Genomic DNA, 13,955 nt, shown 5'->3' on the forward strand with positions numbered 1-13,955 from the left:
GGAAGAACTAAGATACAGAACCTTTTCTTGTGTCTGAAAATATGAATGTTGCCTCCATATACTATCAAACTCTCCTAACACTCAACTCACATGGAGGTATACGACGGTCGAAGACAGAAAGGAAAGCAGGCAAGGGAACAGCAGTAACTGGCAGGGGAAATCCAAATTCAGATGGCTTCCAGAACCAAGCACGTAGTAAACATGCTCAGCAAATTTATGTTAAGAACATCAGAGTAAGGGGGATGATAAAAGGTAGCTACTTCTAAGGTCGTCAGTGTGCCAACTATCCCAACCAGGAAATTGCTACCATGCAAAAATGTAGAACCAGTGTCACATTTTCTGATTGCTCAGAAGGCAGCAGGAACCCAGATTTTTTACATAAAATTACCCCAATGTGGGCAAGTTATTAAAATTAGAAAATAATAAAAAATAAAACTCTGTGCCAGTGAAATACAAAATGAAAAGCTGCTAATTTATGATCTCTGGAACAGAGTTGGGGTATAAAAAAATCATAAAAATACACTTCTAAAAGAAAATCCCTACTTCACACACCCTATTAATAACCAGATTTCTGTATTAATCCTCTGGGTCTGAGTACTTATATTAATGATCATATCAGGTAGGTTAAAAGCTCAAATGCAAAAGCAACAACAACAACAAAAAAACTGAAGAAAATATAAATGAATATGTTACCGATCTTTGATTTAGAGATGACTCTATAATAATTTTTAAAACCACAGAAGAATTTTTCATCTATAATTTAACAAAAATTAAAAGGATTTATTGTGAAAAATGACTTGTGACCAAAATTAAATGTAAAATAAATCCTGGAAAATATTTGAGCTAATAAAGCAAAGGGCTAATTGTCTTTATTACAAAAAAAATAGGAAAGCATAATAAACAAAACCCTCAGAAATTGATTAAAAACATAAAAAGTATAGATTCTAACTTCTTATGGACAAGGATGGTTTGCTATTGCCAGCTCCTAATCCAACTCAAAGCAGTGTTCCCTGTGGGACCAGGTCTGAGACATCTGCCAAACCACACAAGTATGACACAATGAGCTCTCCAAAACCTAAAAACACCAGAGGAAAAGGAGTGCCACAAAAGAGCCAACAAATGGAAGAATTCATACCCAAGGAACTAGAGATATTTTAAAAATGTGAAAAGTCATGTTTGGAAAAATGTCTATTTAGCTCTTCTACCCATCTTTAGGTCAGATTATTTGGGGGTTTTTGTTGTTGTTCAAAATGACGAAGAGACATGTGAAAAGAAGCTCAATGTCACTAATCATCAGGGACACACCAATCAAAACAACAGTATCACCTCACAATTGTCAGAATGGCTGTCATCAAAAAGACAAGAGGCAACAAGTGCTAGTAAAGATATGGTAAAAATGGAACCCATACACACTTTTGGTGGGAATGTAAATTGGTCCAATGACTATAAGAAAGAGTATGGAGGTTCCCCCCAAAATTAAAACTAGAAATACCACACGATCCAGAAGTTCTATACTGGGTCTAAACCCAAAGAAATGAGAATAGGATTTCAACAAGATACATGAACTCCCATGTTTATCACAGCATTATTCACAAGCCAAAGTATGAAAACAATCCAAATATCCATCAATGGATGACTGGATAAAAAGATATGGTACATACACACAATGGAGTATTATTCAGCCATGACAAAGGAGAATATCCTCCCACTTGTGGCAACATGGATGGACCTTGAGCATATTATGATAAGCAAGAAGAGTCAGAGAAAAATGAGTAGTGTATGATACCACTTATAAGTGGAATCTAAGAAAGTTAAACCTGTAAAAAATAGTAAAATGGTGGTTACCAGAAAATGCCGGTGGTGGGTAAGAGTAATGCTGTTTCAAAGTGTACAAACTTATATTAAGTAGTAAATAAGCCATAAAGATCTAATTTACAGTATACTGAATATAGACAAAAATATACTATAATTATGCAAAGTGATAAATATTGCTACATTGGCAAGCATATCACAACATATAAATGTATCAAAGTAACACCTCGTACCCCTTAAATTTATACAATGTTACACAACAAATTTATTTTTAAAAAGATAAGTGAATTAAAATATTTTTAAATATATGAAAATAACATTAATAATTAATTATATTGAAATCTTCAAAGAGATACATCCATGAAGTAAAGAATAGAACAGGAAAATATGAAAAAGAACCAACTGGAAATCCAAATATCAATAATCATTGATATTTTTTAAATAATATACATGCCCTAAATGGCATAATTTAGATAACCAAAAGAGAAATCAAAATGGAAAAGAAATACTACTCTCCAAGAATTCACTATTAACAAATTAAGACACGGGAAATAATGTAAATCTAATGAATTCCCTCCCCAGAAAAATCACTTCTGTACCTACATACAAAGTTTTATAAGCAACTCCCAGAGTCTTTAAAGCCAACTTCCACCCTAGATTTCTGAATGCAAAATATCTTAAGAATGGAAATATGCCCTACTCTATCAATACAATACAATATTAATACAGGTTCAAGGTATAGGAAACAGACTTTAAATCTGAGTTAGGATCAAATCAAAAAGAAGCCAATTAAACCAGATCAAGAAATGAAACTTACAAAGAAAGTGTCCTGAATCTTCCCAAATATTCTCTTAAACTCAAGTAAAAATAAGACTAAGAAAATCAGTAACTATCCATAGTAAATAAAGGAATTCTAGTGTGTATTAAAATTGGTTACTTATAACATAATAATTATCACTTTAGATGCAAATATTATTTTAAAATTCATTTTGGCATCCCAAAATGTGACAAAAAGTAGAGCATCTGTAACAGGCAAAAACCATTTTTTTAATATAATGTTAAATGATCAGTATGGGGACACAAGATTGGTGGAGTTTAAAAGAAGCTAAATCCCTCTGAGTTAGAAAAGATGAGAGATAAAGAAGCCTGAGGGGGAAATCTGGAGATACTGCCTAGAATAAGGGGAATTTTATTGACTAAGCTGAAAGGAGCAATAAAATAGAAAACTCACTGGTTGACACATCTGGTTTGGAGTGAGCTGAACAGAGCTGTCTAAGGGCAATGTAGGTCACACGTGTCATAAGCTGGATGATGTTAATCTCACGATATCTTCAGGAAAATCTACACAGGATTCGGGGTTTTTTTTTTATCTATTTCTTTTTTAAACAGGATCAGGAAAGGCAAGGAAGAGCATGGAGTTCTTCAACATTGGCCCAATGTAAGTACACAGAGAACATACGGAAAGCTAGCCAACGTCTGTGTTACACAAGAAAGTCTTAAATTTGTCCTCTGCTATTAACCTTACTAAATGGAAATTGTTTGGCCCTCATCAAAACTTTGACGGGAAATAGCTCTCCACCAGAGATTCCGAAAACACAAAAATCCTCCTCGAAATAGACATGAAATGTTTGAGAACATAAATTCAGATGATATACAGAATATTTTCTGTTTAAGAGAGCTAAGATCTTAGGAAGATAAAATGATGACTTCTCTGAAAATATCTAGTGAGAATTTGGAAATAAAATTGTGTCTCTGGAACATTTTCTTTAATGCATTTACAATCTTCAGTATTAAGATTCTTTGAGGATGTATACTTCCACAGGTTTTCTTCAAGCTGATACGGACAGAAATTATCTTGGTTGAAGACCTTGAAATATTTAAATACAAGTATTTATCTTCTTTGATAACTTCTTCTTTGTTACTTCAAAAGTATACAAATCAGATTCTCTTGACGTTCACAACTGTATTTTATTTTTTAAATTTTTTTGAAGTTCACAATTTTATAAGAATAATGCCCGGGTTTGAAATAGCACATTTGCATCTCAACAGATAAGATTCCTTTGAATATATTCACACTGCAGAACAGCCTTGTTCTGGTTTTTAAAAAAAAGTCTTCACTTGATGCATACACTTTTCACGTGGAAACATAATTGTTTATGAATCTGTCTCAATCACATGCAATCTCCCTGATAAGATGATAGAAGCACTCATGCATGAATCTTTTTTTTCCCAGAAAAACATGGTTTCCTTTGGGGAAGAAATTGAAGGACATGTTTTCAATCTTTGCAGGCCACCTAGACTTTATCTTCTCAGAATGAAACTTTTTGGCCTGGAATATTCTATTCCTAATTGCTAATTAAAAGCAGCAAACATGAAAATGCTTGGTGTGGAATGGTGTGCTCATATAGGCCTTCACAGGAGAAGATGCTTTTTTCATATTCATGAAATAAAATTAAACTGGAATGAATTTTGAATCAACATTTCAGGACTTCATTATAATTATATTTGAAGCATGAAAGTATAAAAACCATAGGTACCAAAATACTGATAAATATGAATAGTAAATATGTTCTATAAAATTTCCAGTGTATTATTGCCAAAATAAAATACACATAAAAACGTGTTATTGAGAAAAATATATACAACAGCCCAAAATATCGGCCAAAAGACATGATGTTAGAGAAATAAAAACTAAAGATAGCACATAATCTTTAAATGGAACTCACCAATTACAATCGAAGACTCACAGTGATAATAACCATTACTTTGCTTTTTCTTTAGCATGGAGCAAAGATCTATGCGATGTACCATTTCTTCTCCAAATCTGTGACTGATAAATTTTTCATAGACTTCAGGGTCTATTTTTTTCACTCCCTTGAAACGACAAAACAAAATCACATCACTCGATCTTTCCACCGAGGCAGCTAGTTCATATTGATATCACTTTCTTAGAACCTGATATTACACTTTGGTATAAAGTTCTGCCTACTGGCATTTGAAAATGGATACCACAAAATGATTGTAAAGCTGTTTTTAAAGTCTCCCTGTCTAGGATAATTTGTATTACCTCCCCCCACCCAAAATCATTAGAGTGTGGGGTTTAAATTTGGCAGCATTCAGAATTTCATATACTTTAAGTTTCTGAAATAATGAAGTATATCAAGTTGAAGTTTGAGGTATCAAAAAAAGAGTAATCATCTCCAACAATAATGGAGAAACTGATGAATTGTTAAAAAGTGGTATAGAACTTAACATTTTATAGTGTATAGAATGTTTTAATAAGATGGATTTTTAAACTCCTTACTTAAGAATCATTTGAAGACAGTGAAAGTTTATTTGAATCAGAGGAGGGGGGGTCCATGGATCTTCCTTCTCTATCTGCCTCCAGTATCTTTCATAGCAGAAAGAGGGCTGACAGGTGAAAAATAACAGTGGAAGACATTGCTACTTCTGTAGTTTCCCAAAACATGCAAATGAATGTCTCCCCCACCCTTCCCATGCAGTGGTCCTGCCCTCAGCCTCATAGTCCCAAACACAGTCCATAAGATGACAACAGAATACCTTACAGGCCAAGTTTACTGACTGACCATGTGTGAAGTTTTCCTTTTAATTTATAACTTTTTAAAACTTTTACCCTGGTAATACTTGTTTGTTTGTTTGTTTTTTAATACTTGTAATTTCTTAAAAATCAGAAAATATGTGGAATCTAGGGTCACCTGGTTGGCTCAGTCAGTAGGGTGTGCAACTCTCGATCTGGGGATTGTGATTTCAAGTTCCAGGTATAGAGTTTACCTAAAAAATAAAATCTTTTAAAAGAGAAAAAAATATATGAAGAATCTAAAAAAAAAAAAAAAATTCTCGTGCCTGCCATTTACAGAAAATACAGTAACACTGTGGGTACATCCTTCAGGTCTTTTTCTTTCTCTCTCGCTCTTTTTTTAAAATATTTTATTTATTTATTTGAGAGAGAGAGAGAGCACAAGATACAAACAGAGAGGGGTGAAGGGGTGGAGGGGCAGAGAGAGAGGGAGAAGCAGACTCACTGCTGAGGAAGAAGCCTGATGTGGAGCTTGATCCCCGGAACCTGAGATCATGACCTGAGCCGAAGGCAGATGCTTAACTGACTGAGCCACCCAGGCAGCCCTCTTCAGGGCTTTTTCTATGCATACATATATTATATTTAGATTGTACTTCTATAAATCTTATTAAAATGTAGGTAGAATATATATTTTCCCTTTTTATTCACAAAAAGTTTTGACAAAAATTTTTTTAAAAAAATTAAAATTAAGTTGCCCTACACAGCAACTACTATAATTTTATTATGTATTTTATTTTTCCTATACAAAACAAAGTACTTTCTTCTTCTTTATAGGAATGTGGTTAAGTCATGAGTACTATTTAGCAATCAGCTTTTTTTTTCCAGTTAATATGGCAATAAATAATATAGAGATGTGCAAAATATTTTTAATATTTTTGCCTCCATAGTACTCCACTGTATGGGAGCATCATTAATTTATTCATGCAATTATTTATTATTAGACATTTAAGTTGCCCTTAATTTTTAATATTGAATTTAACATGTTTTTGTTGATATATGCTCTTGTTCTGTATCCAAACTGACCTCCACTCACAGACTTTCCTTACTTTAGCTCCATTCACAGACTTTCCCACCTCAGTTAACAGAAACTCTATTCCAGCTAATTAGGCTGAAACCCTGGGGTCATCCTGAATTCGCCTCTTTCTCACAATGTCGCCTCCAAGCCAATCACGTTGGCTCTACCTTCAACATGGGACTAATTCTCCCCATACCCTTGCAGCCTTTGTCCAAGTTTCCCCTGTTTCTTTCACCTGGATTATCCAAACAGCCTTCTGTTTCCCACCCTTGTGTCCTCAACAGCCAGAATTATCCTACAAAAATATACATCACATCACGTCACTCTTCTACTCAAAATTCTCCAAAGGGTTCCCATTTCTCTCAAAGGAAGAGCCAGCTTCCCCAGAACAGCCCACCAGGTCCTGCTCCGACCATGCTCAGAACTTCCTGGGCCTTGTCTTCGACTCCTCCCCCTTCACCCTTCCCTACCTCAGCCTCTGCACTTGTGCCTCCCGATCACACCAGTGCAAACCCACTTCAAGGCCTGTGTACTGCTGGTTTCCCCTTCTGGAAATGCTCCTCCCCCAGATATCCTCATGACTGGTCTCCCACCTCCTTGCAGTTCTTGCTCGAATTCTGCTTTCTTAAAAGAACTTCCCCTGACCTCCCTTTAATATGCACTACCCTTCCCTCTTTATAAATATTTACAGACATTTCTCCATAGCACGTACCACCTCCCACTGCATCGTGAAATTTACTTTACTGTGCTGATGTTTCACGGGCTGTCATGATCTGTCTCTCTCTACTAGCATGTGCGTTCCACACAGAAAAAGAATTCTGCCTGATTTGTATTCACTGAAATATTCCCCGTGCCTAGCACGCTGCGTGACACAGAACTGTGTGCTTAATAAATAACTGTCACAAATGCAGAAGATCGAGTTTCCAAGAAAAGGGTAGTTGATGACATCAAATGCTGCTCACTGCAAGTTCAGCAAGAGTGAAACCTAGTGGGTTTCTTTTGGTTTGGGGAGTAGGAAGCCCTGAGACAGACAGAGCTGATGTGCGTCCAAAGGAGCTCTGCTACTCTTTAAGGTGTGGTTTTGCTTCAGAGTCCTCATCTGTAAAGTGAAGTTGACAATGGAACCTACTTCAAAGAGTTGGATGGACTAAATAAATGAACTTATAGAATTGTTTATAACAGTGAAATATAGTAAAGGCTATCATATTTACATGATAAATGCTATTATATGTTATATACAACAATCTACATATAATATATATACATATGTAATAGCTACATATTAATATACATATATTATATGTACATATAATATATAACATACATATTTATTAATAGTGGATTTTAAGGAATAATTTCAGTTGAGGTAAGGTTTCAGAAATGTTTTAAAAAGGTTCTCAGTAGGGACGCCTGGGTGGCTCAGTTGGTTAAGCAGCTGCCTTCGGCTCAGGTCATGATCCCAGCGTCCTGGGATCGAGTCCCACATCGGGCTCCTTGCTCGGCAGGGAGTCTGCTTCTCCCTCTGCCTCTGCCTGCCATTCTGTCTGCCTGTGTTCACGCTCTCTCTCTCTCTGACAAATAAAAAAAAAAAAAAAAAAAGGTTCTCAGTAAATGAAAACTTACAATTCTTGTTTGTCTTTTAAATGCTTTTTCCAAGTGTACATATGTGCTGGTTGGTGGGTGGGGGAGGGTGGACGTAGGGCAGGCTGGTGTCATTCTCTTAGACCAGGCAGCAGAAGACTAGTCATAATGTCACAGGAAAAAAAAGAACTTCAGTTTTCAAGACATCTATGCCAGTGTTGGCTAGCCACCATAATTTCCATTTTGGTTTCATAAGGTGTCATTATTTCTCTAAAGTAAGAAATAAGGGAAACATAACAGTGACAATTCACAAGTCTTATTTAATTTTGGCAAAAAGGACCAACCATTTTTGCAAGAATTCTTCACAGATGACTTCCAACATGAGTCTTTAAGGAGAGAATTTTTATTAGAGAGTGGAATGGAATTAATTAATTAAGTCATAATTTACAGAGAGAACTGTGGTTCAAAAGGCATGCCTTGGGGGCACTGAAATTATGTTCTGAACAGAAAACATCTTCAGTGATAAAGAATCTAGAAATACATAAGACTCTGCTCTGTCTGATATATAATATTTAACATGATCTTTGTTCTCTAGGGGATTTTCTGTTTGGCAATGTATTTCTTCTTCTTTTTTTTTTTTTCAGGCTCTTTTCCCCATAAAAAATATGTATCTTTTCTAATAAAATGTATCTGAATTGGTCTCACCACCCAGCTACAGCAGGTGGTGGTGTTTTTTGTTTTTGGGTTTTTTTTTTAAGAAAGGACTATCATTCTAAGAAAATAAATGAGCATATCAAAATTGCTAATCATTAAGGGTAAGGCTAAGAGGCTCCTATTTTCTTTCCTTTTCTTTCCTTTTCTTTTCTTTTCTTTTCTTTTCTTTTCTTTCTTTCTTTCCTTCTTTCTTTCTTTTAAAATGTATTTCTTTGGGAGAGAACATGCATGCTTGAGCAGGAGAATCTCAAGCAGACTCGCCGCTGAACACAGAGCCCGACACAGGGCTCCACCCCACAACCCTGACATCGAAACCAAGAACTAGATGCTAACCCAACTGAACCAGCCAGGCACTTCAAGGTTCCTATTTTCTGGAGAAATCCACTGAGTTGCCAAAACAGTCCCAGAGATAGCACCCTGAAAGGATCTAGTTTAAGCTAAAGAGACTGGGTTAGCATTATTATGAATATTATTATTTCATTATTTTCATGCTTCATGTTTTAGACCCCACCCCACATTATTTTCTGCTCCCCTTCTGCACAGGCCAAACCCTTTCCCAGGTACCTTGTCATTTAAGGATCAGTGGAAGTATAACACATCAGGAGAGCCCAGAGAAAATTACAGAAGCGGTTAAAACCAGAAACATTTGACCTGTAAAAGAGTGGGGACTATTTCAAAGGTAGGGAAACAATGTGTAGGCTAACTTCCACCAAACCACGTGAAGGGGGTTGCACCCCCAGAATTGTGGACATGCTTGGTGACTGCCTAGGACTAAACCTGAATATTATTTTTGCCTTGAACCTAGCAGGACAGGGTATATTTTCAAGGGTTTCTCATTTATAATTTTACCCAATACAACCAACATATCAATTACGCAACATAACACTGAAAGACAAAATAGGAAGTTAAATACAAGATATCTGACTTTGAAACAATAAATGAGTAGCAAAAAACATCAAACAGAAAAACTTCTCAAGACTGCCTTAATTAGGTTTTACTTTCCTTTAGCCTAGTTTCAGGCACAGTTAAAGAAGTATTATCAGTGATGCTCAAAGCTACTTGATAATCTTTGATACAATGTACCAAAAAACCCTGATAATTTCATTCTTGACTGTAACTTGGCACCGAAACAGGCAATACAGGAAAAATGCCACTGAGACCATGATGAGTATTTTTAGAATCATCTGAAGCTGCATCTGCTGAATAATGGAACCTATTTACTCAAGAAGCATTCACAGTATCACTTACATTCAGCTAAATGATGTGTGTAATTTAATATGTACCAAAGAAGACTCAGACTTATGTTATACACCAAATTCTATTTTCAATATGGAAGTAAAGAAAGCCATGAAGTATGAAAATTCACTTTAGCTTCCAATCTCAATATGAAAATCATTCTAAGGTTCTGATAGATAAAATTTAATTTAATTTCTATGACAAAGTTATTGTGATCAGAGGAACAATGAAATAATCAGTTTCTTTAAAAAGGTTAAGACTTTTAAATAAATAGCAGATAATTTCTGATCATAACTTGTTATCTTACAATAATCATGACTTCTATGATGAAAACAAATGGGCTGCATATCAGACAAAGGAATTATATCTCCTACTGATGTAAGCTTGACGTTCTTGGAGCTCTGCTTTGCTTTCTAATAGTTTACTCCTATTTTGAGTGCCTATAAAGAAATGTATGTTTCCTGTTGTAATGATGTGAAACCAAAATTCAGAAATAAATGAAGAGCCAAACAAAACTGGTTTTGTCAATTTGGGGATCAGCTGGTCAAAGATTGGTAATCTTTTTATTTATTTATTTATTTATTTATTTATTTTTAAGATTTACTGATTGGGCAGCTGGGTGGCTCAGTCAGTTAAGCGTGCCTTCAGCTCAGGTCATGATCCTGCACTCCCAGGGGAGAGTCCCACATCGGGCTCCCTGCTTAGCAGGGAGTCTGCTTCTCCCTGGGCCCTTCACCCTGCTTGTTCTCTCTCTCACTCTCTGACAAATATAAATAAAATCTTTTTTAAAAAAAAGATTTTACTTATTTATTTGAGAGAGAGAGAGTGAGCACACATGTACACACACATGCACAAGCAGGGGGAGGAGCAAAGGGAGGAGGAGAGAGAGGCTCTCCAGCAGACTCCCTGCTGAGCACAGAGCCCGACTCTGGACTTGATCCCAGGAGCCTGAGATTGTGACCTGAGCCAAAATCAAGAGTCAGATGCTTAACCTACTGAGCCATTCAGGTGCCCTAAGAACAGTAATCTTTTATACTCATTTCCATAATTAGAAAAGTTTATGAATCTATAGTAGTATAGCATTAGTGAAAAAACTAAAATCATTTCTAATGGTCACTGCCCCTAATGAAAATTACATATTGTCAATTCAAGGTTATTAAAAGGACATTTTTTTAAAGATTTTATTTATTTATTGGAGGGAGAGAAAGAATGAAAGAGAGAGAGAGAGAGAGCGCATGGGGGGAAGGGTCAGAGGGAGAAACAGACTCCCCACTGAGCAGGGAGCCTGATTCGGGATTCGATCCCAGGATTATGACCTGAGCTGAAGCCAACTGAGCCATGCAGGTACCCTAAAAGGATATTTATATTGACATGGGACTTCTCCGAGGCAAATCTTACTTTATAATTCTTAATGGCTCCCTCCTTCATGTCTTGGCATAACTACACTTTCATTATTTGCATTGTTTCATTTCCATCTTCCTCTTGATACAGACCCCATGATTACCTTCTTGTCAGCTGCAGCCTTCCCTCAGCCCTTCTCAGTCAGAACTGCAGTCTCTTTCCATTCAGGCTCTGTTCCATTCAAGCCTGTTCTTGATAGGGTTGGTGGTAGACAAAGGAACCTCACCACATGAGCTACTGGACTCTAAAAGAGCATGGTGATTTCAGATCCTGTATCCAGCACCCCTGGGTGAGAGCTGCCTGGATGCCTTCCTGTGTCCTCGCCTACCTGTCTGGTCACCCCTCAGGGCTGGGCTTTGCCTTGGTCCCCTTTCCAGTATGCCCATTTGCTGCCTGGGTGAGGCCCTGATACCCTGCCTCGTGCCTGTCACTAACTTCAGAGATGATAAAGTAGGAGTGATGGAAAACAGAAAAGGCAATGGTACTTTTCTCATTGTTTGGAGCCAATCTGAATACAAATGATGCTCTATCATCTGTATAACAACAGTAATAGAAAATACGTAATACTGGGGCGCCTGGGTGGCTCAGTGGGTTAAAGCCTCTGCCTTCAGCTCAGGTCACGATCTCAGAGTCCTTGGATGGAGCCCCACATCGGGCTCTCTGCTCAGCAGGGAGCCTGCTTTCCTCTTCCTTTCTGCCTGCCTCTCTGCCTACATGTGATCTCTGTCTGTCAAATAAATAAATAAAATCTTAAAAAAAAAAAAAAAAGAAAATATATAATACTATGTACAGGCTCTGTTCTAAATACTTTTATTAACTCATTTAATAATCACAATAATTTTATGAGATTGGTACTATTATTACCCCCAGAGAAGGATACTAAATCACAGAGAAATTAGGTCACATATAAAATACACATAGCTAGTAAGAAGTGCTGTGATTCAGATTCAGGGTAAGTGGAGAGCACAGACAAAGTGAAAAGAATGTAATGATAATATTCAAGCTCATCATTATTTCCTTTAAAATATTTAAATTCTAAGGCTATTAATCACTTGTAATATATAATCATATATACCACCATATTTCTAAAACCAATGTGAAAATTACTTTGGGAATCTCTAGCATTCTAAAAATACCCACCTTTAACATGCTGCATTAATATTAATAAATCAAGTGATAATTGTATGTCCATTACAAATGAATTTCATAGAGGAAAATGAGAAAGAATTCACAAATGTTACTTATACATGGAAAAAATGATCTATTCCAGCCTATAAAAAGAACTCTTCTTATACTGTCAAAACCCAAATAATCGAGTAAAATATTGGCAGAGATTGCATTTTCTTCTTTTTTTTTTTTTTAAGATTTTATTTATTTGCAAGAGATCACAAGTAGGCAGAGAGGGGGGGGGCAGGCCCCCTGCTGAGCAGAAATCCTGATGCGGGGCTTGATCTCAGGACCCTGAGATCATGACCCAAGCCAAAGACAGAGGTTTTAACCCACTGAGCCACTCAGGTGCCCCGAGATTGCAATTTTTAATTAAACCAGCTGTTTGAGTATACAGTATTTCTCAATTTTTCATTTTTCTTTATGATGGAGAATCACCATGCAGTTTTTAGATAACCCTCAATCCCTCTATTTATAAATTTGTTTTCAGCACTTCTGCCTTGTTTAATCTTGAGGCTTTCGGAAAAGAAACAGTAGCAACTCTTTGCCCTAGCATTAGATCTAATATTTATAATATTATACCTGTCAGCAAGCAATAAGTAGACAACCAGCTATTGTCTGGGCTCTATGTCTTGAATCTACTGTTGACACCTCCTTCTACCTATCTTAACACTTTGCGGGAGCTGAATGATTCTTGATGGCATCAAGTGGCAGGGAAAGCCAGCACGGAGTGAAGATGGCGTCTGATTCCTAATAGTGCAAGCCACTTCACAAAATCACCCAGACAATATGCTGCCTGGTTCCATAAGGTGCTGGCGTCAGAGAGAACAGAAGAATCCACATTTAGTTCATTTATACTAATGACATATTAACCAAAGAGCTAACAGTTTGATAGTATTAAGGACATTCTCAAGGTCACCAGCTCCCTGGAAAATTACATATGCTTATTCTTTATCTACGTAGCAAACCTCTTAGTTCCTCCTCGAGCCTTCTTAAGGATAGCATGAGAGAGCATACATTGTTTGGCCATGTGACTATTATATTCGCCTGTGGCTTTTCTCATTCCACCGAAACAAAGAAAGAATCTCGCAAGTGAGGCATCCAAGACTGCTTCCTTTGTGGCTCAGTCTGAGCTGGACTCTCAGTTCCCCTTGGTCCAACCCCAGCTGTGTACTTGGCTCACCACAGTCTTGTGGTCACTTAGATGTAAACAAGCTGCAGCCTGCTCCTCCCTGTCACATCTGTTTTCCGAATATTTTGCTGTTTGGAACAAATAACAACCTGTTCTCCTGAATTCACCAACCTAGCCATTTATTTCTATAAACTAAAGATAAAACATAAAATACCCCACCTCAAAATTTCTCACCATATGTGGTCTATTAACTCACAACTTTTTTTAATCAATTAATTAACATATTGCATATTATTAAT

At 36.6% G+C, this 13,955-nt stretch overlaps 1 protein-coding gene across 5 annotated transcripts in view; it reads right to left on the bottom strand.

Annotated features, from left to right (window-relative positions):
* The window catches only part of AKAP7 (A-kinase anchoring protein 7), a 147,776-nt gene that overhangs the window by 57,052 nt on the left and 76,769 nt on the right, over window positions 1–13,955 (bottom strand). For 4 of the 5 annotated variants that reach the window (XM_082730938.1, XM_082730936.1, XM_082730935.1 and 1 more), the window contains exon 7: window positions 4,539–4,686. In XM_082730938.1, coding sequence (XP_082587064.1) covers window positions 4,539–4,686 — 148 coding nt within the window. Of the gene's footprint in view, window positions 1–3,482; window positions 4,060–4,538; window positions 4,687–13,955 lie in introns of those variants that run through there. The other variant, XM_082730937.1, reaches the window with a different exon arrangement.

The sequence above is a fragment of the Mustela nivalis genome (assembly GCF_964662115.1).
Source record: "Mustela nivalis genome assembly, chromosome: 5".
NCBI lineage: Eukaryota > Metazoa > Chordata > Mammalia > Carnivora > Mustelidae > Mustela > Mustela nivalis.